At 39.4% G+C, this 25,728-nt stretch overlaps 1 protein-coding gene across 1 annotated transcript in view; it reads left to right on the forward strand.

Moving 5' to 3' along the window:
* Positions 1-1,225: 1,225 nt before the first annotated feature.
* Positions 1,226-25,728, forward strand: part of LOC102782209 (rho guanine nucleotide exchange factor 12-like) — a 43,768-nt gene continuing 19,265 nt past the window's right edge. Inside the window, exons 1-8 of the mRNA XM_087847493.1 lie at positions 1,226-1,926; positions 15,019-15,110; positions 18,477-18,575; positions 18,760-18,809; positions 20,447-20,504; positions 20,952-21,166; positions 23,905-24,021; positions 24,628-24,753. Coding sequence (XP_087703619.1) covers positions 1,895-1,926; positions 15,019-15,110; positions 18,477-18,575; positions 18,760-18,809; positions 20,447-20,504; positions 20,952-21,166; positions 23,905-24,021; positions 24,628-24,753 — 789 coding nt within the window. The 5' untranslated portion in view covers positions 1,226-1,894. The remainder of the gene's footprint in view (positions 1,927-15,018; positions 15,111-18,476; positions 18,576-18,759; positions 18,810-20,446; positions 20,505-20,951; positions 21,167-23,904; positions 24,022-24,627; positions 24,754-25,728) is intronic.

Genomic DNA, 25,728 nt, shown 5'->3' on the forward strand with positions numbered 1-25,728 from the left:
TGCAGACCTGCAGACATCAACTGACCCCTGCACTTTATGGTCCAGTTGCCTCTTTTGTATTGTGTGCATGTGCTACTTTGTGATTTGCCTAATGTTTATTTATTTATTTATTTTTACAGTAACAGTCTTAAGGCATGCTTGTGTAACATTTATTTAATCATACATGAATGTATGCATGTAGTTTCAACCTTGTTGCACCACACAGGAGTGGTTCAGTGACTCATCCCAATCTCAAACTGCTTTATTTCTAAAGACAACAAAGATTTCTATTCTATACTATATTTTTACATGTCACTTGTTGTCACGTGTTGCTTTGTCAATTTATAGCGAAATATTGTAATATAATAATACTTTATGCACGGAACAGTAATTGTTCTGGAAACTAAATAAATCTGAATTGAAGTGGCAGCAAAAACTCGAGAACAAATAAAAATAGAAACCATTTAGATAATGAAAAACTATTAACTCTGGTATTAAGGATAACAGAATTTGATCCATTTATATTTGTCAAACCCATTTTACATTGTGGGTCACACAGCCCAGTTTTGTCTTAAGTAGTGTGGACCAGTGGCCATTCTCTGTCAGTGTAAAGAAGTTTATACATATTTCTATAAATATAGTTTTATAGATTTAAATATGCAGAACCCTTTGAGTGTATGGATTATTAAAGCCAGGAGGTTCATAAAATAAAATGCTTCATCAGCTAACAGATTAAAGCAGTTTAAGCATCAGACAGACCTGTTAGTTATTTAAAGGGATAATATTAAATGAGAAAACTCTCAGTGCGCTATATTCCCGTATATGCTGAGGAAATTAAGAAAAGAGGAAATTAAGTCTGCACCTCCAGAGCGCCTTCTTAATGTGCTCCAAGCCACGCTGAAATAAAACCGACATCCATGTATAGCATAAAATAGAAGTTAAACAAAGCAGCAGTTTAAATAGGTTAAATAGTTTTAACATAATATCTGCAAAACCCTTTACTGCACAAATTGTGCTTGGGTAAAGTGTATCTGTGTGTAATCAGATTAACCTAAGAGTGTGTTGCACAGAAAGTGATTCACTGTTAGATAAGGTAAAAACAAACAAACAAACAAACAAACCCCACCATATTCGTTATAAAGCGTATAGTTTAGAGAACTCCGATGGGCTCCTAAACGCATCGTGATGGAAGGTGTGTTTTTCCTCCTCTTTTCACTTCTTTTTTGGGGAGGGGGCACAAAGCATTTCCTCTTTCCCAAATGCATCACACAGCAGAGCAACGACCGCGACTCTTCGCACAAATTAGCGATAAGATCGGCAGCGGGATGCCCCAGAAAGCACGAACCGTCCACATCCGCACAGTGAACAACACCGGGACGTCGCGCAAATAAGAAGGGGGGGAAAAAGTTCATTTTGGATCCAGCAGCCAAAGTTTGACGTAATTCTCCCCCGGACACCAGGAATAGTCTGGAGTGTCATCATGGAAGTATTTCCTAAGGAAAAACAAGAGATTCTCTCTCTCTCTCTCTGAACTTGAAGGTAATCTGAGAATGTGAAAGCTGGGGAGAAAAACCTTTTTCAGCCTGTTTTCTCTGAGGTTTTTTCCAGATGTCCATCTCCTGATGCAGGCAGCGGCTGCTTTCTGAAAGAAGCGAATTTCATTTCATCACTTCTGCTGGAGTTTAACAGCTGGATCGTTCCATAGATACATAAAAACACACATCGTGTGTCTCCGAGGAGCTTTACTTTTGATTTTTAAACCTTCATGCTGGATGTAAAGACTTGGCAGCGTTTCGGGGACGTGCATGGACGCGTAGGAGACGAAATGAAGAAGCAGTTTTAGTACAGAAGAGTCGGGAGTTATGATGGTAATGTTGTTTGGGTGAAGCCGTCGGAAACTCACAAGGGAAGCCCAATGAGTGGCACACAGTCAACACTCGCTGACAAGTAAGTTCGCCACTCTCTCTCACACTCTCATTCTCTGCGTGTCTTTATTTGTTGCTTAATTTTGGCTTACGTGCTGACGAATGGGTTTTCGGGTCAGTTTTGTGAATGGAAAGACACCTTAGTGCATCACACCAGATTCCATTAAAAAACACCTGATTTTAAAATATATTCCCGGCTGGAAAACATAAACAACATATAATCGGATTGGATTATTTGTATTTTAGTTTCGTATATTTTTTTGTTAATTCGGCGATTTAATGATTCAATTCATCTATGTATTTTAATGCTTAGGCTTTTTTTATTTTAATGCTTATTTTAAATGTAAATTAAAAGCTTGATTTTAATACACTTAAAGTTGTTTCATTTACTACTTGGACTGCCGAACAAAGCACACGGCTTTGATAAACACTTAAGCAACTTTAATAATCTCACAGCAACGTTATCCAGGTAATAACGACAGGGAAAATCAAATTTTACAGTTTTCTCAATGGAGTTCACGAACATGTCCATTGTAAAACTAATTGGCCACAGAACTGGGCAGGGTTTTCCCCAGTTTGACTCCAGAATATGACTGTCAGAGTTGAACCAGAAGAGGGATATTTCGTGGTGCTGCTATGTTTTCAATTAGTTGTCTCTAATATATTGCTTAATTTGAGAGTTTCCTGAGTATTTTTCTTGTTTACTCTTGAAAGGCGTCCACTAGTACTTGTTCAGTGAGTCAGCATGTTTTCTAGGATACACACAGGAATCACCACCAGTCACTAGACCTTGGACATCTCCAAATCCTTGACTAAAGTCACATGACTTCAATACAGGCAGGGAGTTTCACTGACAGGCTGTAGCAAAGGGAAGCAGGTATAAATGTATTAACCCCCACCCTTATTAATCACTGATAACAGCCTCAAATAAAGAATCAATCATTATTATATGTTTTCATGTTGTTCGGTGTCTTCCTTCTCTGGGGTAGAAACATTATAGGCTGACTTTGACTCACATTCAATCCCATATAAGCTATTTCTGTATTTGTTTTTCTTGCACTTTGCAGTCAGGAGTTTTCTTTGAGGAAACTATTGAATAAAAGCACACATGACTGCCTTGGAGAGTCAAACAAAGTCATTTGATTTCTCGACCTTCAGCCTGCAGGAAGGACCCAGTCAGTCGACTGCTTTGCTGGTTTTTAAGACAACGAGTCCCTTCTGTGTTCATATCTGCTTAATGATCATACAATCTTAATGATTCTTAATAGGCCCTAGAAGAGAAAGCCTGCCATAATATGACTCATAAATCATACAGACTGAGTCATGTAACTCATCCATCTTAACTATGTTAGCAAACCACAGTCCTGTCAGCTGTAGATGTCCAAATATTACAACAATTGTAAAGGATTTTTGAAAAATGAGGAGATTAACATTGACACAGGTGTTCTTTTTTTTTATTAAACTAAGGCGCTGGTTAGCCTAGTTTAGCACAGTAGCTAAAAGTATCAGGAAATTGCTTATTCTGGTCTCGCTCCGGCACAAAGGTACCAAATGTGCTAATGTCACTGTTAAAATAATGTAGAGAAATGGTTAGTAATGCATTTTTAATTGTGTGTAAATTTATTTAGAGAGATGCAAGTTGTTTATTTGTTGGAGATCTTGATGAATGAGCGATATTTGGAGGTCTCTGTAGGCCAGGGGTGGGGGAACTCCAGGCCTCAAGTGCCGGTGTCTTGCAGGTTTTAGACGTGTCCTTGATCCAACACAGCTGATTTTAATGGCTAATTTACCTCCTCAACATGTCCTGAAGTTCTCCAGAGGCCTGGAGTTCCCCACCCCTGCTGTAGGCTTTTTTGATTTGGGGGAACCCAGGCTAGCTTGTTGACATCACCGAATCGTTGGTGAGCGGTAGCTGGAGTTTGCGGGCTGTCATCAGGTGAAATCAGTTAGGAAGAGGGTGTTGAACCAAAAACCTTCAAGTGATTGGTTTGGTTAGTGGCTCACTGGTCCAGCTGCCCCTAGTTTGTATCAAAGTCTTTCTCCAGACATTTGCTATTTACTCTCAGGGCTGTAGTGAAACTTCAGAAAGTGCCACACAAACTGGAAATGGATGACGTTGATGGTTGCCACGGGAACACGGATGAGCCCAGAGGCCTGCATGACTGGGGCCCTACACACAGCTATAGAAGAAGTGATTATCAATCTTCTTAGTTCACTCTGGATGAAACTACTTAAGAACATGTGCAGAAATGTTGTCTAAAACCACCACAATGATGTTTATCATTAAAAAAAAAACAATCAAGTCCAAGATTGCTGGAACTATAACCACAAAAAGCAGTTGTATCAATAATGTTAGGTTTTAATCAATTCTGATCTTCGCTGAGATCCTTTAGATATAAGCCGCTTAGTTCATGATGAATATGAGATCATTGTTTATTACATTTTTAAACTAGTTAGCAGCTTATAATAATAATAATAATAATAATAATAATGATAATAATAATAATAAACTTTATTTATAAAGCACACTAAAAAAACCCAAGGGTATACCAAAATGCTTGACAAAATAAGATAGGAAAAAAGATTTGGGAGAGGGAAAAGAGAGAGAGAAAGGACCCGGCACGTATTAAATATAAAACCATGAGATTCATAATACATAAAAGTAGTTAACAAAGCATAATAGATAAAATGTGTCAACACAGACCAAATATTTGCTAGATGGAAAAGCAAGATTAGATAAATAAATTGCTTATTGCAGAGATAATGATGTGCTGCAGAGATTTGTAAATGATGTAGTTGCTATTATTTGCATCAGCTTTATGATGATAGCAGTTTCAACTAACATGTGTTTTTGTTTGTTTGTTTGTTTGTTTTTTCTTGGATAACGTTTTGGCACACATTGAGCACCATATAAGCCAATAATGATAAATCTAAATATGAGCCAGTGTTGCTTTATTCAATTGGTTGACCAAAATACTGATTGGGTGTAATATGGAAATATCCATGCACCATATTTTAAATAACTGTTATGTGAAGGGAAAAAAACTCATCAACTTTAACAACGGCGCTATAAAATAATAGTAATTATAAATTTTGATTAAGGACACGTGGAAAAAGTGCAGACCTCGATCAAGAATGAAAAATCCCTCCACAGGGACTAAATTAAAAAAGGGAATAAATTCTCTGGATCTAGAAGGATATCTCATTTGTTGAAAACATAAAAATGATGTTTCCTCATTTTCTTATTCAAATTTATTATGTTACAACTTTTATTTCTCCTCGGCCGTCATGTTTGATAGTGATCTCAGGACTCACTCAGCCATCGTGAGTAGTGATGGGCGTTGTCTATGAAGGGTGGGGGACGTGATCAATTCATACTTGTGGTCAACACTTACAGGGATTTTCCTCATTTAAGGGAAAGGGTTACCCATGCTTGTCTTTGATGGACACATGCTCATCTGCTCAGTACTCCACTCATCACAGACCTGTTGTTGCTCAGGCTCGTGTGGCTGAATGCCACATGACCCTCTAAGAATTTGGACCTGGACGCCACCATCTCGAGTAACTAGTTAGCATGTTGTTCATTATAACCAGACAAATCGCTCTACCACCTTACTAGCTGTCCTCCACCACCACCACCACCCAGTGCAGTGACTAGTAACAGCATTCCTGGTTTGAACCTGCGGGGCAGCTTCAGTGTGGAGTTCACATGTTCTCCCTGTGCCTGCATGGATTCTCTCCTCCCACAGCCCTGTTAGGCTAATTTGTGTATCTAAATTGGGCAAAGCTATGAATGTTTGCCTGCCCAGATTGCATCACTCTTCCCGCCTCATGACAACTGAGATAGACTTGGATAAGCGGTAAAGAAAATTGATGGGTAGCCTAACAAACAAAGAAACAAAGAAACCCAACCAATTACATAACCTTCTTGGCAGAGGTAATGGATGAAAAATATTGTATTGATTAACGAATAAGCCCTCACAGTATCATTTCCTCTGGACAGCTTCATCTAATGATCTCACGTTCACTCTCTGCCTCATCTTTATGGAAGAGCTACAAGTGGAAACATGACACTGATCATGTCTTTGTCTATATTAATTATTTACCAGCCTCTAACTGTAGAAATGGTAGTGCGCTGTGTATTTGAGGTCTTTGTTATCTGTGTTTTCATGAAATTCTTGCAGATTAGACGGCTTTGAATGGGACTGCTGCCGTCAGATGTTTGCTCGATGTCGTGCATCCCTCGTGTGATGACAAAGTGTCCGTCTGTCCCTCGCGTACACACCTCTTTGTTGATCTAATTTGTTTTACTATCTAAACAATACATGCACATTACCACATTACTGAAATGGCTCGTCATTGCCTGGTAACAAATGTGCCAACTCCAGCAGTGGTTGGGTCACGGCCTGGGCGCTGTCCAAGTGTTTCTCAGCGAGAAGAATTCAGCCCCCCCTTTGCAAAGTTTCTGGTAACATTTGCGATATTTTACGGTCTTGATGGGACACGTTCTCCCATCTGCCTCGCCTTGCAGAAGAAACCAAAACCATCCTCTTTCCTGAGGTTAATGAGTCTTGCTGGGCTTTAGGCGCAGGCACAGCTTCCTGCAGGTTGGACAGAAGCGGTAAGCTTTTAGACCTACAAAGGAATTGTTTATTACAGCTGGGATGGATCGGAAATATGGCTAAAAATAAGTCGGCAAAGGAAATAAACTCAGACAAACAGATTAAACAGATTAATTAAAAAAAGAAAAGAAAAGAAAAACAGTGAAATAATGTGTTCACAGTTTGTAGATGTGCTTCCTTGTCCAAATTTGATCTATCCTGCTTGTCATACGTGTGCATGTGCAATGAGGCGTCATCACTTTTAGTTTTATCTCCACATGGTTTAAACAGTTTGGATAATCTGGTGGTTTGTTTATCAGACTGCTGCCGGATATACTGAGGTCAGTCGGTTTTGTGGAGAATGATATTGATAGAATTTAGAGGACTTTTTGTAAAATGTAAAGATGCAGTTCATGTTTTTTTTACTTTAACAAAAAACTGAACGTTGAGGAGAAAAATGCTGCAGGTAGGAACAGTGTTCTTCATGGCGTAAGCATGCACGATTGTCTCCATTTACCTGGATAATAAGGTCGATCTCATACCTCTACCTGGGCTCTGACGCTAGTGAACGTTAGTTGCTGGTACAAACCTGATGAAAAGAACATCAAAAGCTAAGAACATGCAAAGGCATGTAAATCTGTCCCACTGACTTCCTGTAGAGCAATGGTTTCCACTGGTTTATCTTGGGATTCAGTGATTAGTTAAATATACACCTGCACATAGGTTTATGAGTTCTTGGTTAGCAGTTTATAAAAATCCTTTAGGAAAAAAAACTTCTATTAAAGATAATCCCCGTCTGTTGACGCATGGCGATGGTGGGATTATGAGGGCGAGACGCATTAAAAGCCCCTGTTGACAGCGAGGAGGTTAATAAGGGAGAAACGTATTGGTTTCACGATAGGGACAAGTCACAACTAACCACTGGTGTGGATGACACACCGCCTAATGAAGAGCATACAAAAAACCTTAGACAGCATTGTGAAAGCTACTCGTCTCGTGGCTTCAGCTGTCAACAGCTCTCAGCCCAGGAACGTCATCTGCTGCGAGAAGTTGGTGACAAGATCTAACATCTCGTCTCACACAAATGTGGTCTGCTAAAAAATAAATAAATAAATAAAGCACTGTGTCTGAGTCTGCTCGCTGAGCTGCACAAAAGTGCTTGGTAGATATGTGCTAGTGGAGTTCCTGACACTCAGATAATTGTCACAGAATTTCCTTAAGGATTAATAAAGTATTCTGATTCTGATGATGAGTTTGAGCTGTAAAATTTGCCTCCAAAGAAGTGATGACATTTCACATGACATACAGTCTATTTTCCACAGATATGATTACAGATACTCCTCAAAACTTTGGCTTTATCTTTGATGCACTTAAAAGTTGGAAAAAGGCTGCAGAGGCGAGATCGGGGAAGCAGTAGGATGCAGGAAGGAGGAGGTCAGACTGCATATTGTCTTTGTTGGAAGCTCATTTCAGTGCAGTTTCTAAATGCTCCCCGCCCCGTCCTGTAAACCTGTCAGAGATTTTTTTGCTTTTTGCGTTTTTTGTGAGTTTAAGTGATGCTGGTGTGGAGAATGAGTTATAAACCCAAAAGCTTCAGGCGGTGGAACAGCTGTGTTGCTCTTTGTCAAACCGTTTTGCTGATCTATGGGTCCCCCCCCCCCTTCGCCTCACTGCCCTTTACCACCAGAGCCCAGACAGGAAGTGGTGACATCATTGCTAAACAATGTCCATCAGGCCCTTCCTGACTGAAACTCTGCTGGCGACACATCAGTGCAGGCTGACTACCAGCCGGACAGAGATCACTACATTTACAGTGCAAGAGCTTGCTAATAGAAACTGGGTTTCCCTGACTGTAAGTTGACCTGAGATAGGATACTATATTAATGCAAGTTAAACAAACATAATATCCACAGGGAAGGTAAAAAGAGGCTATTTTAAAAAATATATTTATTCTTGTCGGATCTTGTTGGATAAATAAGCCAACATTAAAAGGTTTTGAAAGGAACTTTATTAGTTACACCATGAGGTTATCAGGTTGAACCCCTTTATGCCTTTAGAACAGCTTAATTCTTCATGGCATAGATTCAGCAAGGTGATTGAAACATTCCTCCGAGATTGTGATCCATATTGACATGATAGCATCACACGGTTGCTGCACATCCGTGATGTTAATCTCCTGCTCCACCAGATCCCAATGATGCCGTTTGAGTCCAGTGAACTCGTTGTCATGTTCAAGAGAGCAGTTTGAGATTATTTGTGCTGTCCTGCTGGAAAAAGTCATCAGAAGAAACTCATTGGAGATAGCAACAGTATCCTAGTCTTCTATTGTCCAATTTTTGGTAGCCCTGGTGAATTATAGCCCTGTTTTTTTTTACTTAGCTGACAGGAGTAGTACCCAGTGTGGTCTTCTGCTGCTGCAGCTCATCTACTTTAAGATTGTGCATTCAGTGATGGATACTTTGGTTTTAATGAGCTGCCTTCCTAACAGGCAGAGTGATCTGGCCATTATCCTCTGACCTCTGACATCAACAAAGCATTTTCACCAGGGGACGTGCTGCTCACTGGTCATTTTCTCTTTTTTAGACCATTAGAGATGGCACTGTGGGAACCATCCCAGTAGATGAGCAGTTTCTGAAATACTCAGACAGTGCAGCAGTTAACTTCATGTTGTTCTTAATGCATGCAAGCATCAAAATTGGCACGCATACCGTGTCCGAACAGGAATAAACACACATTTTAGCACGTGTAGCCATGTAAATACATTTATTTGACCTTTTATAGTAAATGTGGCTGAAACACACAGCTTATTTCTCACTGCTGAGTTCATTATGAAGTTAGTCCACATGATCAGTTTCTCCTTAATGGTCTTGACTTAATATACCCTGAGATTATGCAATAATTTGTCATGTCACCTGAGGACAAACTCTAATGACATACAGCTAAAAATTACATGTGACTTTACCTTTACACGTATAATTAATGTGTTTTATTTTATCCAGCTAGGGTCTGGAAGAAGGAACAAAAAGTCACCTTCACCTACAGATTTAGTTCTTATAGCTGAATCTCACTGTGAAGTCTAACCTTGTAAAAGCAGTTAGTGCTGGGTGAGTCTGTTTAATATTAAAACATTCACTTGAGGATGACTGGATAATGTTTAACAGCCCTTGTCGAGCATTTTGATTGGATCACTGCTGGAAGTTCACAAGCTTCTATTGAATTTGGATGTTTGTGGAGGGAGCCAATAATGTCACATGGAAATGCAGAGTGATTTATTAATGGAGCCAGCATGATAATATTAATTTTGGAAAGAGTTGTTGTTTTACTTATGGAGAATTGATCTTACTAATGATCTTTGTCTGTGCATTTGTCCTTTTCCCCCGAAGGCAGCGTTCATGTGAAGGTGGTCCTTTCTGTTTAGTCCAGGATCCTTGAAATAGAGGGATTGGTGGAGGGGGGGTGAAAATCAAATGAGTGATAGAGAAAAATAAAATTAGAAAGGCCAGTTAGTGACACTGATGTGATAGAAATAGGGCCATCTATGAGCTTTGCAGAGGGTGCATAGTTCCTTCAGTGTGTTGAACACTTTATTTTATTTTGTCATCATCTCTCCTGTTGCTAAATATCAACTTTTTCACAGGGAAGTAGTGGGTTTGGAGCTAGTTTTGGTCTTTTTATAGGCTTTGTTGAAATAAATAAAATATTAATAAGTATTGCTAACTTTATCCTTCAACAAAAAACAGTGTCAGCCCAAACCAACTTAAATATCTCACTTTATATGAGACAGAGAAGCTCAGACGGATATCAGCTGTGCCATCACCAGATGTGGGCTGGCACTGATGAGCTGACGTGACAATGCTTGACTTTGTATTCTGCATGAATGCTACACTCAATTTTTGGGGGGATGTGGGCTCTATGCACATTTCAGATTCCACAGACCTCAGTTAGCATGTTAAATGTTTGAGTTCGTGACAGTACGGTTAGAAAAAGACTGAACTAGTATGATTTGTTCGGAAGTGTTTCGGGGAGAAAGCCTCTTCTCTCTCAAAAAGAACATACCGACATAACAGGTTTAGGTTTGCAAAGATCCATCTAAAGCACAGGACTTGTGGAACGATATCCTTTGGAAGATAAGACCAAAGTGAAGATGTTTGTGCTGATAAGCTGTGCTTGATGTCGGCCAGACATGGCCCTCTTCGTTATGCATTATGTCTCAACACCTCACACCAGCTGTGAAGCACGGTGGTGGAGGAGGCAGGATTTGGGTACCTTGCAGTTACTGGGCTGAGTATGAACTCCTCTGAATGCCAAAGTTTTGTAGAGTGAAGTGTGAGCACTGTTTGCTGAAATTGAGTCGTGCAATAGCGTGCAAACATGTTTACAACAGCATGACTGAAAAAGAAAAAAAGCAATTTGTTGCAGTGGCGCAAAGTCAAGACTTCAGCCTGACTGAAATGCTTTAGTGAGCTGTGGATAAATAAATGCCCCAGAACTTCAAGTGATATCAAGAAGAGTCACGATGAAGTCCTATAAAAAACAATTACATCAGGTTATTGCAGCTGGAGGTGTTTCTAGAAGCTACTGAATCCTGGGAGGCATAAAGTCCTGTGCAAACTTTCTTCACCAAAGCCTCAGAGCTGGTGCAGCTTTGATACTTGCACATCTCTGTATTCCAACAAACAAACTACAGTACCAGAAATTTCCAGTCAGTCCCACAATAAGACCGGGGCTTTGGTTATTCACCTTTAAAATCCACTTTTTAACCTATTCCTGCATTCTTTATATTCTTTTAGGACATTTAATTTGGGTTACAGAGAGCAAAATTAAAGCATAAATGATTTTGCATTTTAGTGTAGCCTGCTGCTTTCATAATAAACAGTGAGCGCTACTATATTTGGAGTTTTAGCTTCGTACTCATTGGCGTTCCAGTTTTCCAGCTCTCTGGAGCTAAGTCCTTTGCTGCTGTTATCATCCCAGAGGAATTGTCTGGTATTTTTGGCATCTGAGGCCCGAGTAGATTGTTGCATGTTTTTTTTGTTTTGTTTTGTTTTTTTGTCCTTTTTTGATAACTTTGCAGTAAGCAAGCAAAGAAAGTTTGAGCTGTGACCATATATTCCAGCCCAATGAGACTAAAACAGTTGATTTTAATGATCCCTTTTTTTCTAAGCTTCCAGGAAATGTTTCACATGGACATGAACTCTTTTCCTCCTTGTAGGACAACAAAAGGAGGTACATCGATTGTTAGGACTGAAACATGTCCCATCACTTTGTTTCAAAGACTGTCCAGCATGGTCAGATTCATCGAAGAGGTCGTCTAGTGTGATTTAGATTACATGGACCTATCAGGATATACGTGCTGCACTGTAAAAATATTACATCTCTGAACTCTTGAAAGGGAAAAAAGTAATCCCCGAGCTGATATTTAATGACTTGGATATCATGTTGATGGCTTAGGCGTCACAGTTTAAAGTGGGTGTGTGATTTTTGTGCTGAACATTCGGTAGAGGTGCAGTTAAAGGCATTTTAAAACTGGTTTAATAACATCTGTGGCTACGACAAAGACACCATTAACTCTTTAAAGTTTTTAATAGGCCGACATAAAACACGTCGAGGTTCCCCATCTGTCTCTTAACAGCTTTTTTTTTCCACTGAATTTAGGAATGTTTTTTCTGGTGGCAATTTCTGAAAATGGCCCTAATTAACTCTCCAGAGGGAAGCCATATCATTGCTGGCAACTCGGGGAGCTGTCCTGGCACTTAGCGGCTTTCCTGCTGGATTCTGAGTAGAGCCCGGCTGATTTCTACTTCTGACATTGTTGACTAACTGGGGTTTAAGTAGGTGAGTAGCAGCAGGGTGCTGCTAATCAAAGACACTTTATTATCAGTGATCATCAGCAAGTATGAGCAGATAAGTTTACCTGTCTGGACCATACAGGCATATCTTAACACAATGTCAACAATATCTCCCCAGATTTGACTTCAGACCTCAGTTGGCATATTAAATATTAAAGTTAATGACAGTGAAATTGGGAAAAACACTGAACGAGTATGGATTGCATTGAAGGGTTGCCAGGAGAGAGCCTCGTCCCTCTAAAACCAACACGACAGCACATTTTAGGTTTGAAAAGTTGCATCTGAACAAACCACAAGACTTCTGTAACAATGTCCTGAGTACAGAGAGACCAAAGCGGAGATGTTTTGACATAATGCACAGCTCCATGTTTGGCTGACACCAAACACAGCACAAACGTCTCATACCGACTGTGAAGCACTGCAGTTGAGGGGTGATTATTTGAAGGACCGGAGCACCTTGCAGTCACTGAGCCAACCTTAAACTCGTCTGTTTACCAAAATATTCTAGAGTCAAATAAACTGGCTGATGCAGCACTGTAGTGATCCCAAGCACATCCTAAAAACTACAGCAGAACAGCTGAAGAAGAAAATCAAGGTGTTGCAATGACAGGGTCAAAGTCCCGATTGAGATGTGAGGAGACGTTAAGAGAGCTGTGCATAAGTGAATTCCCTCAAACCTCAGTGAACTGATGCAACATTACAAAGAAGAGTCGACTGAAATTCCCCTAGATCCATGTGAAAGGTCGATAAACTCAAACAGAAACTGATTACTTTAAGTTATTGCTGCTAAAGGTGGTGCGTGCTTTCTTTTTCACTCGACTGTATGTCAGCGACTTGCAGTTTTGAGTTTTTATGCACGCTCATAAACCTTTTATTTTATTGTCAGAGTGTAACAACTCTGCGTGTTCTTGTGGAAGAACAGTGAAACGTGTTTTCAGGCGTCACAAATGTTTTCGCCTGATCCCGGGGCCCAAACTGCACGAATGTGGCGTACACATCACGAGCTGAGAGCTGAATTCCTCCCTCTTCTCATACACTTACTTACTGCCACCCCATGAGCAGGACTAAGTCTGCCCTTTTCTCACCATGTCCTATCAGCTGCTAATCTCTTCCAACCACAGCAAGGAGGAGGTTCAGATCTCAAGGTTAAAACCATAATAGTCTCCTGTTCAGCATAACCCACAGTTATCTCTTTTTGTCTGTAATTGTGAGGATCCACTGCATGTTTAGTCTGGTTTGTTTTCCAGGAGCCCGGCATACCGGAAAATATTCCTACGTCTTTGTCATGTGGTATCCCAGCATTTAATTACTTTCTTTCCTTTTCTTTGCCATAAGGAGAGTTTACACTGGATTGTTCACTTTGGGAGGTTTAGCTGAAATTTCCTAAGCCCAGTCTTCTGTCTTTCCTCAAAGACACCTCCTTCCTCCTCCTCCTTCCCGCCTTCCCCCCCTGCTTCTTTCTCAGCCCTCTCCCACATTCAGGAAACTCAGGCCAAGCCAAAAACCCTGGTCCCTGTTTCCGGGAATGTGTCCCACAAAGCCACAGTATAGTAAGTTGGCTCTGACGTGGGAGCCATTGTTAAGAGCCCAGGGCCCCCATTGTCCGAGGGAGGAACAGCAGCACAAACAAAACCCCCTCTTCTGGAACGAGTAGGGAGGGACGAGCTGAGGGAGCCTCAGCTATTAATAAATGAACTGCCACCTTCACGTCCAGCTCCAGTGGGGGATATGCTTATAAAATCCAAGAAAGTGGGAGTACATGGAGCTTAGTGAGTTGTTTTATTGGCAAATTATTCTAAATTAGACATCAGCAAGTCTGTAGTTCCACTTAGGGATGGACTAAGTGGAACTACAGACTCATCGACAGTTGTTTTATCAAGTCAGAATTTTTAACCTACTTTAGAGACAGATCCCTGATAATTGGTACCAAGGTACCTCAAACAGTCAACTCAGTAACGTGTTAGTATAATTATCCCCTCAGGATGATCAGATAATTGCTTTAAAAATGCAAATAACTGGAGGTAAAAAAAAAAAAAAAAAATAAAATAAAATAGCAGGTAGCTAAAATGCAAATGAGCACCTTCATGTTGTTGAAATGTAAAGTTAAAGTAATTATAACTACAGAGAATAGTTTAAAAAAAATGTGATTCAGGCTTTAAACATGTTTATTTCTGCTCTGGTTGGGCTTTTTAACATTGGAGTCTATGGGGCGTTGACTCACTTTTGAGCCAGCCTCATGTGGCCACTAGAGGAATTACATATTTTGGCACGCTACTAGGATGAAGGGAAATGACTCGAGATGGCTTTATTTTGCCAAGATAATGAAACGCTGCACTTTTATTAATACAGATATCTGTTAGAAGGATCTTTACAAGGCGGACAGAAACATTTAAACATCAATCAAAACATCTGCCCGACTCTGCTCCCACACTGCTTCCTGTGAAATAATTTAATGCATATATTGAATATGCAGATACCCATAAAAGCTAAATGAATGAATGCCATGATGAGCAGCCAAACATTTTATATATATTTATGTATTTCATATAAGAATGAAAAGAGCAACATCAGGATTTAATTTGGAAGGAAATTCGGAAAACAACTTCAGCTTTACTAACTGCAGCTAAACTTTGACTTTTAAGGGTTGATGTTTTGTCTCTTTAGGACTCCGAGCATTCTCAACAGGGAGCCCACAGACTGGAAGCCAAAGAATGAGAAACCCTCTCCTTCCCTCAAAAATGAGTTCGACCCAACAGGTAACAGACACAGATTTCTTTATATTCTTGGATTTGTTGATTACTTTTGTTTTCTCATTTGCTTCATTCATTGTTTGCAGAATTTTCACTTTGTGAATTCACTGTGAAGGTTTATCTGTAAATATCCGTCATAAAGGCTCGATGAATGACGACGGATCGATTCTTAGCTCGTAACGCAACTTTCTAATCTCAGCTTGCACCAATGTGCGGGTGCAGAAATGAATTGTTTTGCATCACTTGAACGTGCTGTGGTGGTAACTTCAAATTAAGTTTAAATATCTTTCTGCTTTCAATAATTGCACAGACAAAAAAATCAGATTATAGCGAAGTCTTTGCTCGGGGAAATAGCACAATAGTACGTAGACAAAGAGTTCCTGCTTCATCAGTGATGCAGCTAGCTTTCTTTTCTACACTTGTACTATTGAAGTGTTATTTTTCTAAGCCTGAACTTTTACATCCAATTTGCTTAAAACTTTAAAACAGATATTGTCCACTAGAGTATTTATCACAGAGGCTGGCGGGGGAGCGAATAGAGATGGTGTGGGTGTAGGCTGCCCTCAGAAAGAAGTTGTGAAGGTGGTTGCCTGGGTTGCCGGGTTGACATTAATCCTTTCTGCCCTTTTGTTCACCCTGGAGTCTTGAGGCTCCTCATGGAGTCCAAAAGACAACCAATTATCCACTCAACTCTCTCTGATGGTTCTTTGAAGTGGGAGTAACCAGACAGGCAGATTGCACTAAACTTCCTCAGTGGCTGCAGGAAGAACATCAAGTTTTCCTGATCTAGCAGATGTTCTTTGCAGATTTCATGTTGCTGGTGAGGTAGATTTGTAGGATTTTATTATAGACGCAGCTCGGCTTGCAAAAGGAGTCCCTGACCTCAGAGGACTGCAACGATTGGTCATATTAAAATGAGCACTACTAGCTGCTCCTGGCGTTAGCTAATGGGTATTTCTGTGCCATTTATGCGACATTTAGTTCAATGTCTAATCAGGGCGTCGCTTTCTTACCACTTAAAAAACAAAACGTGGGTAAGACCAATGGGTGAGATTAAAGTTCTAGTCTACCTCATGCACTCCACAAATCACTTACCTTTATTTAACATTAAAAACAAAGTAATCAGAGTAATACTTATTCTACTCTGTTTGTAGCAGTTCTCATTTAAATATATTTTTGATGCATATTTGGGACGATACAAGTTAGGTTTTATATAACTTATATAATTTTTTTCTCACACAACACAGATCTCATTGTGAAATTACATCACTGGATAATAAAATCATGGTTGGTCTAGCACTGTACCGTTTTACTTGATCATCTTTATAAATATAGTGTATATAGTTAATAAAGAAGTCTGTGCATCTTTCATGTTAACAGGAATGAGGAACGAGGGGGATCATAGAGGATAACCACACTGCAAGTGCAGCATTTTAGTTACAGGCATTAGGTTGTTGCATTCAACCATTAGATCAGGGCTGTCAAACATAAGGCCCAGGGGCCAGTAGAAGTCCAGCATAAACTCCAATCCGTTCACCTGAATGGCTTTGAAAAATGTGAAGAAGAATAAATTTTGGACTGTTAAATGTATTTTTATAAGTTTTACAGCTTTTCCTGCTGATAGAGACCGCTCCTGTGGCCATTCATACTACACCAACGTAAATAAGTACTGGCTCTACAGTATAAAAAAGAAACTATTTCCTTTTATAGTTACAGTACAGTCTGGGCAATGAAACCAAAACATTTTGTTCTTGGAGTTTAATTCCAGAGAGTCGTGCTCACAGATTTGTTTATTTACTACAACAACATTTCTTTATCATAGAGAAACACTGTACTGGTAGTGTTGAAATCGCACTTCCTCTTCTTATATTAGGAAGTGTCAGTGATTAAATGTGTAGTTAAACTCCTTTTTAGTGACAGTTTCACTTCTTCTGCCCACTTAAGATCAAAATGGAGGTACGTGTGACCCACGATGGGAAATAAGTTTAACGTCTCTGCTTTAGATAGGGAGTGAGTTTAACCCTTTCATGCATGAATTATGACAACCACAATCAGGGTTTTTTTTTCTTAATTATTTTTATTCATCTTTAGGCATGAAAAAAGATTTTTGAACTTCATTTTTTAAACATGTACTTTTCAAAGGGTTTTTACATGTGCATGCACTTACTTACATATAAATTTGACAAATGAATAAATAATATACACTGTGTGTTGTGTTTATGTGCAAGTATGCAATCAACACTGACACAAATACAATAAAACAGCCTTTGAATAGCTGTCCACTGTAGTGACCACTATGCGTGAAAAGGTTAAAAAGATTATTATTGTTTATTATTTCTATCTGTGTGATTCCTCCTGTCAGGTTTAAGCACTGTGCTGGTGTGCCTTTGGCCCAGAATCGTGTGCTACTGTAGTTTTAAGCTTTAGAATCGGGTTTGAGGCCTATTTGCCTACACATATCTACACAGATATTGTTATCTGCAAAAAACAAACAAAAGAATTCATCCTAAGTGCTGAGGTTTGGTATATGTTTATATAAAGTTGAGTGACATCTGCAGAATAAAGATAACTTCTGAGGTAAGTGAAGGAAGATTTGATAGAGGACCTAAAACTGACCCTTGTGGAACACCATACTTTTTTTTAAAGTAAAGTTGTTGCAACTTCAGATCTAAATGTGTTCCAGGTTATTATTTTAGATTATGTCTTCATGCAGAGCAAAGAACAATCAATACCATCACTATCACAGCTTTAAAACAATAAAGATGTGGTCTTGTATTTAAAATCTGTGTTAAAAAATCAGCAACAACAAATTTCCTCCAACAAGTTTTACTTTAGCAATATAAAGTTATAAGTACAGATGTTTTCTCTAATAATAAAACCAGGCCGTGATGTTAAAACAACAAATAGGCAACCAATAACTAAGCCACTGTCAACCTTCTGCTGCTCTGTGGTATCTATTTTGATTTTCTGGACTATTTTAAACATTATTCCAGTGAATTCTCTCCAAGAGATGAGAGGAAAAATGAAGAACTTTTAGCAGTGAGTCTCAGCAAAGACGGCAGGAGACTGTTTAAGAAACTATTTTCATTTCAGTCTTGTAATTTGTCACTTCCTGTGTGAATGCTTTTTTTTTTTCTCCCCCGCAGTACCGGATCGAGGTTTATAGTGCAAAAGAATGAGATTAAACTTCATATATTACTGCTCTCAGTAATTTTGTAATGTTGATATCAACCACATCCAGTAACAACAGCAGTGTGACGCTTTCATCTTTGTAACACAAACAAAATGCCACAAAACAAAGTCGTCCAGAGTTTCTTTTTGTTTTTTGTTTTTTTTACCAATTTGGGTACCGTGTGTGTGTGTGCGTGACAGGTCTGGTCCAGCGCTGTGTGATAATCCAGAGAGATGAAAATGGCTTTGGGCTGACAGTAAGTGGAGACAACCCTGTGTTTGTGCAGCTGGTCAAAGAAGGTAAGACTTTCTCTCTTTCTTACTTCACACACACACACACACACACACACACACACACACACACACACACACACACACACACACACACACACACACACACACACACACACACACACACACACACACACACACACACACACACACACACTCTACATCTGACCATCTCCTGTCTTTTGCATTATAGATGGAGCTGCAATGCGAGCTGGTGTGCAGACAGGAGATAGGATCATTAAGGTTAGCTTCCTCATTTATTTTCTTCTTGGGCAAATGAACCTTAATGAGTCTAAAATACAAGAGCACATTAGCACCAATGTTTCCTTTGTTTTAAAACTTTTCTTTTTATTTAGTTCCCCAAAATAAAGATTCAAATCCAGTTCTTATTTCTTTGGAAATCTGTATTCATTGTACACAATGGGATGGGTATCAGGCATGTTTTCAGAGTGGTACTTCTGCTCCAATGTAGTATCTGTACAGTAAACCTCACAGATAATGACAAAGCGATTAGGACTGTGTAGTAAGCTGAATGCAGGATGTTTTTGTCCTACTGTTTCTTGACTTTGGCACAAACATTTTCAATGTTTTCCCAAGGAGTCATTGATAGTGTGCAATTTAAAACGCGCCACAGATAGTTTAGTTAGGACTAAAAAAGGAGATGGATAGTTCCGTAAGCGGTGATGTGCATTTATTGGAATGATGGAGGCAGTAAGAGCAGTTGCAAGATGACCCAAAAGGAAAGAAAAACCAGGAACAGCATCAGAAGGGAAGCTGTGATGGAGGTGGGTTGCACAAAGGCTTGCAGATGTGCAGCCATTATTGGACAGGCCACTGCCTTGTTCACTGAAGGTTGCCACAGTTTCTAGCTCCACATGCTTGATTTGGCGGATTTTTACACCAGATGCCCTTCATGATGCAACCCCAAAGGGATTTTTGTGTTTTCCAGGGGTTATTAGGAATGATAAAGTAGCTTAAATGGCGCTCCCTACGTGATTTGCTAATTTGATGCATATAAGGGTGTCAGTTGAGCCATTAGGTGAGGTGGGCTGGCCTTTACATCAGCTGAGCTGCTGGGTTTGTGGCTGAATTTCACTTTTTACCTTCCTGAACTGATGCTGTGCTTGATTTTCAAACAATAGACAAATGAGAGCTACACAGAATAGTTTCATGCTTCATCACTCTTTCGCCTCTGCACAGCTGGGCAGTCACAATGAGACGTGGTAATGACTGGACTGATGACTTTAGAAAATTAAAAAGAATCTATAGGTTATTTGCACTGTAATAAAATATCAGAAAACCACCATGCAGTTCATCGTGTGACCTGTTCATGTTGTAAGTCCTGCTTTAGCTTTATCTCTATCCATTTTCTTCCATCCCAGCTGTTATGTGTTTTTACTTTTCTTAGAAATATTATAAAAACACAACAGCTCACATGCTTTCTCCATACTTTCCCATCTGATTTTTACTGGTCTATCAAAATAAAGGCTATAAAATGCCTGAAACAGCAACAGAATTAATAATAAAGTGATCAGCTAACCAAATGTTTTTCAGCCACTCCAGCTTTGTGTCACAAAGCTTCTTCCCTGTTATGAATGCATGCATACATTTCTTGTGGCTCTTTTTAAACATGTTCAGAAATAACAAATGAGCCACTAAAAGCACGGTGAAGTCAGTGAGATGGACTGATGTCCACGGATACTTTTGATGTTGTCATGGGGTTTGTTTAGAATAACAGAAAAACAGAATGATGCCACATAGAAACAGTGACTACCACGAATGAAATAAACAAAACAGTATAATTGTGGGTTTTAGGCTTTAAGGAACATATGTTGGTCAGTTGTAGAAATTCTTTGCTAATGCTTTTTGTCTTTGGACAGGTCAACGGGACCTTAGTTACACATTCAAACCACCTAGAGGTTGTAAAGTTGATAAAATGTGAGTATGCTCTAATTATTTACATCCTTAGTTTGCTGTATCACATCTGTTGTGTTGTCTGTGATTTACAAGGCTCATTAAGAAGATATTATTAAGTCAACATAAAAATTAGTTGAGTTGTTTTAATCTTAAACTACATTTGAGCAAAAAGATCTTAAGTGACTTATCAGAAAGGATGAGACGTGTCAGCTAACATCGTATTATTATATATAGACTCGAAGCCAAAACACTGCCTTTATAAGTTATTGCAGCATAAGTGCTACAGTTAGCAGTTCAAACAGCACATTATCTCATGACATAACATATAAGCATACTTGCTCTGCAGATTGCTTATTGTTCCTCTAACGGTCTGACACATTGGGTTGTCTAAGCTGGTTCTGATGGCTTTTATATTCTCCCCTCCCTTCACCCTCCCTTCATTCCTTTCCCATGACTCCTCTCTGGCAGCGGGCTCCTATGTAGCCCTGACAGTGCTGGGGAGGCCTCCAGGGCTTCCTCAGATCCCCCTGGAAGAGGAGAAGGAAGGGAATAAGGAAGGAGGAGACACTCTCTCAGCACCCCACTCACCTGCACTGTCAGGTGGGGAGCAAGGCAGCTTCTTGACCAGCAGCACACCCTGTAGCCCTCAGGACAACACCACATCCTCCTCTCTGTCTGATGGGGTAAGAAAGAGGAGAATCCTGTTGTAAGCTGTGTAAGCAGCGTCACATTTAAAGAGTGTGTGGATGAATGCAAAAAAAAAAAAACTTCCATTAGCACAATAAGTGAACAACACTGTATATATTTTTGAGACATAAACACACACAGCAAAAACACTCAGCTGCTATTTTACTAATGAAATCACTGTTAACCTGTTATTGCAGGTCTCGTTGAAGGCGGGACTTTAGTAAACTGTATCAGATGATGGAAAAACCACAGTACCGCTAGAGGAAAATTAGCTTTGTTCTGCAATAAAGTATCACCCAATATGGTCACTGTAAACATTTTATGGGCCTTGACAAGTGAACGTAATGTTCCATCCGCTAGATCGATCCATCAGGCTTTAAAGTTGTTTTTAAGTGCACTTACTTACATTCTGAATGAGTAACTTGGCACAAATGATCCTCCAGAGGTTGTTCAGTTTAAATTATTACCAGAGAAAAAATATGTAATGAAATAACACACGTACTCAAAAAGATAATAAGAATAATGTAATTTGTTATTATTTAAAGTAATTATAATAGACGGTGAATTAAAAAAAAAATTAAATGAAGGAGCTTTATACTCAGATTAATGCCTCCTTCTGCTACAGCGGTGAAGTGAAACCTCAGTCCTCTGACACAATGTTATTTTTAACTGTGACAGGGTTCGTGATAAGCTTATCTGGCTGGTACAACCCATGCAGCTCATTATTTTTAATTAGCCTCATCGTTCCGGTCCATTTCAACCAACTTTTTACTGAAACTGCTGCAGAATGTCAGCAGTGTGTCCGCCGTGTAACATCGAACGAGTCAAACTTTTTCTGCAACGTGCATATGATTTAGGGATTGTTGAAACTCTGGACTTTCGGCTTTTAATTTGGAAGTTATTTACTCAAATGCTCAAACTTCGACAGGATTACGTGCTCGATTATTATGTTTAAGTCACATTTTCCCCTGTCAGATTTTGTGTCTAGTTCAATTTAAATATAAGTAATCTCATCTTAGTCATACTTCTGGTTAATAAAACCAAATGAAATGATTCAATTTTCCTTATAAAAGACCAGTATGTAACCAACCATTGCACTTAAGATTTCCCTTAGAAGGCTGTAATGTAAATAAAACACCTTTAACTTTCCATTAATTCTATGACATTGGGTCTTTCTGAACTAAGAGCAATCTGTGAATTCTTCTAAATGTTTCCAAGCATTAACTTTCCATCATCCTACTGCCAGAAGGTTGTGGTCGTAAAATTCATCCACATCTAAAAAACTCTGGAAAAATTATAAAATAATTTTGCAACCATGATATTCCGTGACTAGTTGGAGGTCCAGGGTCACTAGATGATCTTTAGTCTGTATGATCTTAATCATTTGTAACTGATAACAGTCTGAATGAATTCATGCATACAGTTCCATAAGTATGTGGACAATGCATTCCTGCAGTTTTGCCCTTGTATACCACCACAGTGACTTTTCAATCAAATGATCAAAATGTGATTGAAGTGCAAATTTCCAGCTTTAACCCATGGACATCACAGAATGCTGTGTGTCCTCCTCAGTGCTACTCTGGTATGTCTTTATTGCAGCCACCTTCAGTTTCTGCTTGTTTGTGGGTCTCTGTGCCTTCAGTTTTCTGCACGGTCTGTTGGGTTGAGGGCATGTGACTAACTTGGCCTTTGAAAAATATCCCTTTCTTTGCTTGAGAAACTCTTGGATTGCATTAGCAGTTTGCGTTGGCTCATTATCCATTTAAAATGTGAAGTTCTGTCCAATCAGTTTTGTAGCATTTGGCTGGATTTGAGCAGAGAGTACAGCCGCATACATAGCAGAATTCATCCTGCTGCTTCTATCAGAAGTCACATCATCAAGAAACACTAGCAGTCTGGTTTCAATGGCAGCCATACGTGCCCATGCCATAACGCCGCCTCCGCCGTGTTTCACTGTTAATGTGATATACTTTAGATCTCTTTCTCCATGCTCTTCTCTTCCCATCATTCTGGGTTATCTTGCTTTCGTTTGTCCCAATATTTTTTTTCCAGATCTGTGCAGGCTATTTGAAATGTTCTCTGTAAAAGTCTAATCTGGCCTTCCTGTTCTTGAGTATAAACAGCGGATTGCACTTTGTTATAAGCCCTGTGTGTTTACACTCATGAAGCCATCTCTTGATTGTAGACTTTAACAATGATATGTCTGCCTCCTCCTCAGAGTGTTCTGGACTTGGTTAGACGTGCTGGGATTTTTCTTTCTGTTGCTGCTGCCAGTACATTCCTTCTTTTTAAGAATGTACCAGAATGCTGATCTGGCAGGTTTTCTGTCTCTTTGATAGGTTTGTTTTGGGTTTTCAGCCTCCTTTGCTTGCATCGGCATCTTCCACCAAGCAGCTGTAGAATGCAAGTTCAGCTTAATTTGTCACTGAATAAAAGAACATGAAACTGCTTGTCAATCAGTTGTCCAATTGCTTATGAGCCTATGAAAATGGGGGACTGTGTATAAAAATGGCTGTAATTTCTAAACAGTTAATGCAATACATTTGTCAAAACCCCTCGAATTTATCACTGAATGTTTGAACTTTAATCATGTCTTGATTGTTTGATTATTTTTTTTTAAATCTCCTGAGATGGTGTGGAGAGGCAAAATTAAACAAACAAAAAACAAAAGGTGGTGTCATGATCCAAAAAAGGAATATATATACATGTATGTATATGTTTGTCTGAATTTCAGGAAGCAGCCACGGCTTCCTGGAATGGTGAGATTGAGGATGGAGACGGTGGGTCTCCTCCGAAGGAACAGACCTCACCCACACCGTGTGACAATGGCCCCCTGATCAATAACAACTCAGTGAGTACACCGACACATCGGAGCATTTAATATGGTGCCAGTTGGTAATGACGGTGTAGGCTGGTCATGTATGAGTCGATAAACAGATGTCAGAGGTGTTCTGGGTTCGGCTTTTGAACTTTTAATAATTTTTTACTTTTTTCAGTTTTATTCTGTCATTACTTTAAATGTTAAATCTGATAAAATATGATAAAAGTTAGTTGATAAACTTGAGCGAACATTAAGATTTTATATATTATAAGAGCCCTCTTTTCTCAGCTGTAAAGTTAAATCAACACTTCAGGTATTTTCTGACCATTTATAGATTAAAAAATAAATAAAATTTAAAGTCACACTTTTCATTTTTACCTCTGAGTTTTTGAGCTGCTGCTGCTGAGCAAGGATTTTTGTTAATAATCTATTGTAGCAGTAACCACCATCTAATGCTTACACAGACTGCTTTGTAATAACAGTCTTTTTATCACAGCTTCTAAAAATAGGAATTAAGTAGTGCTTTCCACTCTCAGGAATTTCCCAGTATTCAGCACCAGACTAAACAATCAATTTGGTTTAAGTGTTTTGTGTGTCGTGTGTGTGTTAATGTGCATGCATCTGTGTCTGCATTAGGTTCACAGCAGCCCCCTCTTTGACACTGTGGGCTACAGAGGGACTCCCTGTCAGAGCCCAGACATTAGTCGGCGGGATGGCCTCAACATCTGCACATCGCCAGAGGCTGAGGATGCCGCTGACGCAGTAAGATGCACACGCAAATTTGATTTGGTGTAAATTTGACATTAAACATGTTTAATTTCACAAATGGCCATATTTACGATAAGCGGAAGCGAATGGATGGATATTATATTATATGTTAGATGATTCCAATAATGTGTTAAAAAAGGCACCAAGAGCATAAACATGGCTGTGAGTTTCAGTAAGAAAGCTAGCTAGCTAAAGTAGCTTTCTGCTACCAGCATCTTTGTTAGCATACCTTTCAATCAAAGCAGCCATGCCCAAACTTGAAGCAAAATCTAAACCAGTGATTTAAAGGAGTCACCCAGCATACAGTTGATACACAAGGGACAGCTCTTCATTGTGACCAAATTGCTTTTCCACCCATCTATAGTCATGTTTTTAATGCTATTAAGTTTGCCCTATTAACACTTGACTGACTTGCTTTAGGAGGCAACCACAAATGCAGGTTATTTCTACATGAGCTTTATTTCAGCTTCAGGGGTTGCTGCTTCCAGAGACCCAGTGAAATGACTCTACTGAAGTGGATTTACCCTAGGAAGCGCTACTTTGATCTCTGTCTCCACCAGCTGAAGTTCTAGATGTGCATGCTCTTTATCAGTTCAACTGAGAGGGTTGCTAATGTGCTTGCTGTTTGGGCTCGAAACTGCAAAAGTGCCATGCAATTTGGGTAACTTAATGGAGGACATTTGCAACATAAAGTTGGTTCAGAAACAGTAAATAAGCAAAACAGTGAATCAAAGAATATTAGGAAAAAATTGAATCACTAATTGCTTAAAAACAAGTCTCAACCCTAACTCCTTATCAGCAGGAAAAAAACAATAGATAACTAAATGCTCTGGTAAATGGATTCCTGGCAAGAGGTCAAGAGCAACAGTAAGGACATAGAACAGGAGGGAGGAAAAGACAGTCATTTGGCTTTGGAAGCATGCCTGAAATAAAAACCAGTTAGTTGAGAAAAGAGAGACAAAGGTTACC

The sequence above is a fragment of the Neolamprologus brichardi genome, chromosome 10 (assembly GCF_056152115.1).
Source record: "Neolamprologus brichardi isolate AB-2024 chromosome 10, ASM5615211v1, whole genome shotgun sequence".
NCBI lineage: Eukaryota > Metazoa > Chordata > Actinopteri > Cichliformes > Cichlidae > Neolamprologus > Neolamprologus brichardi.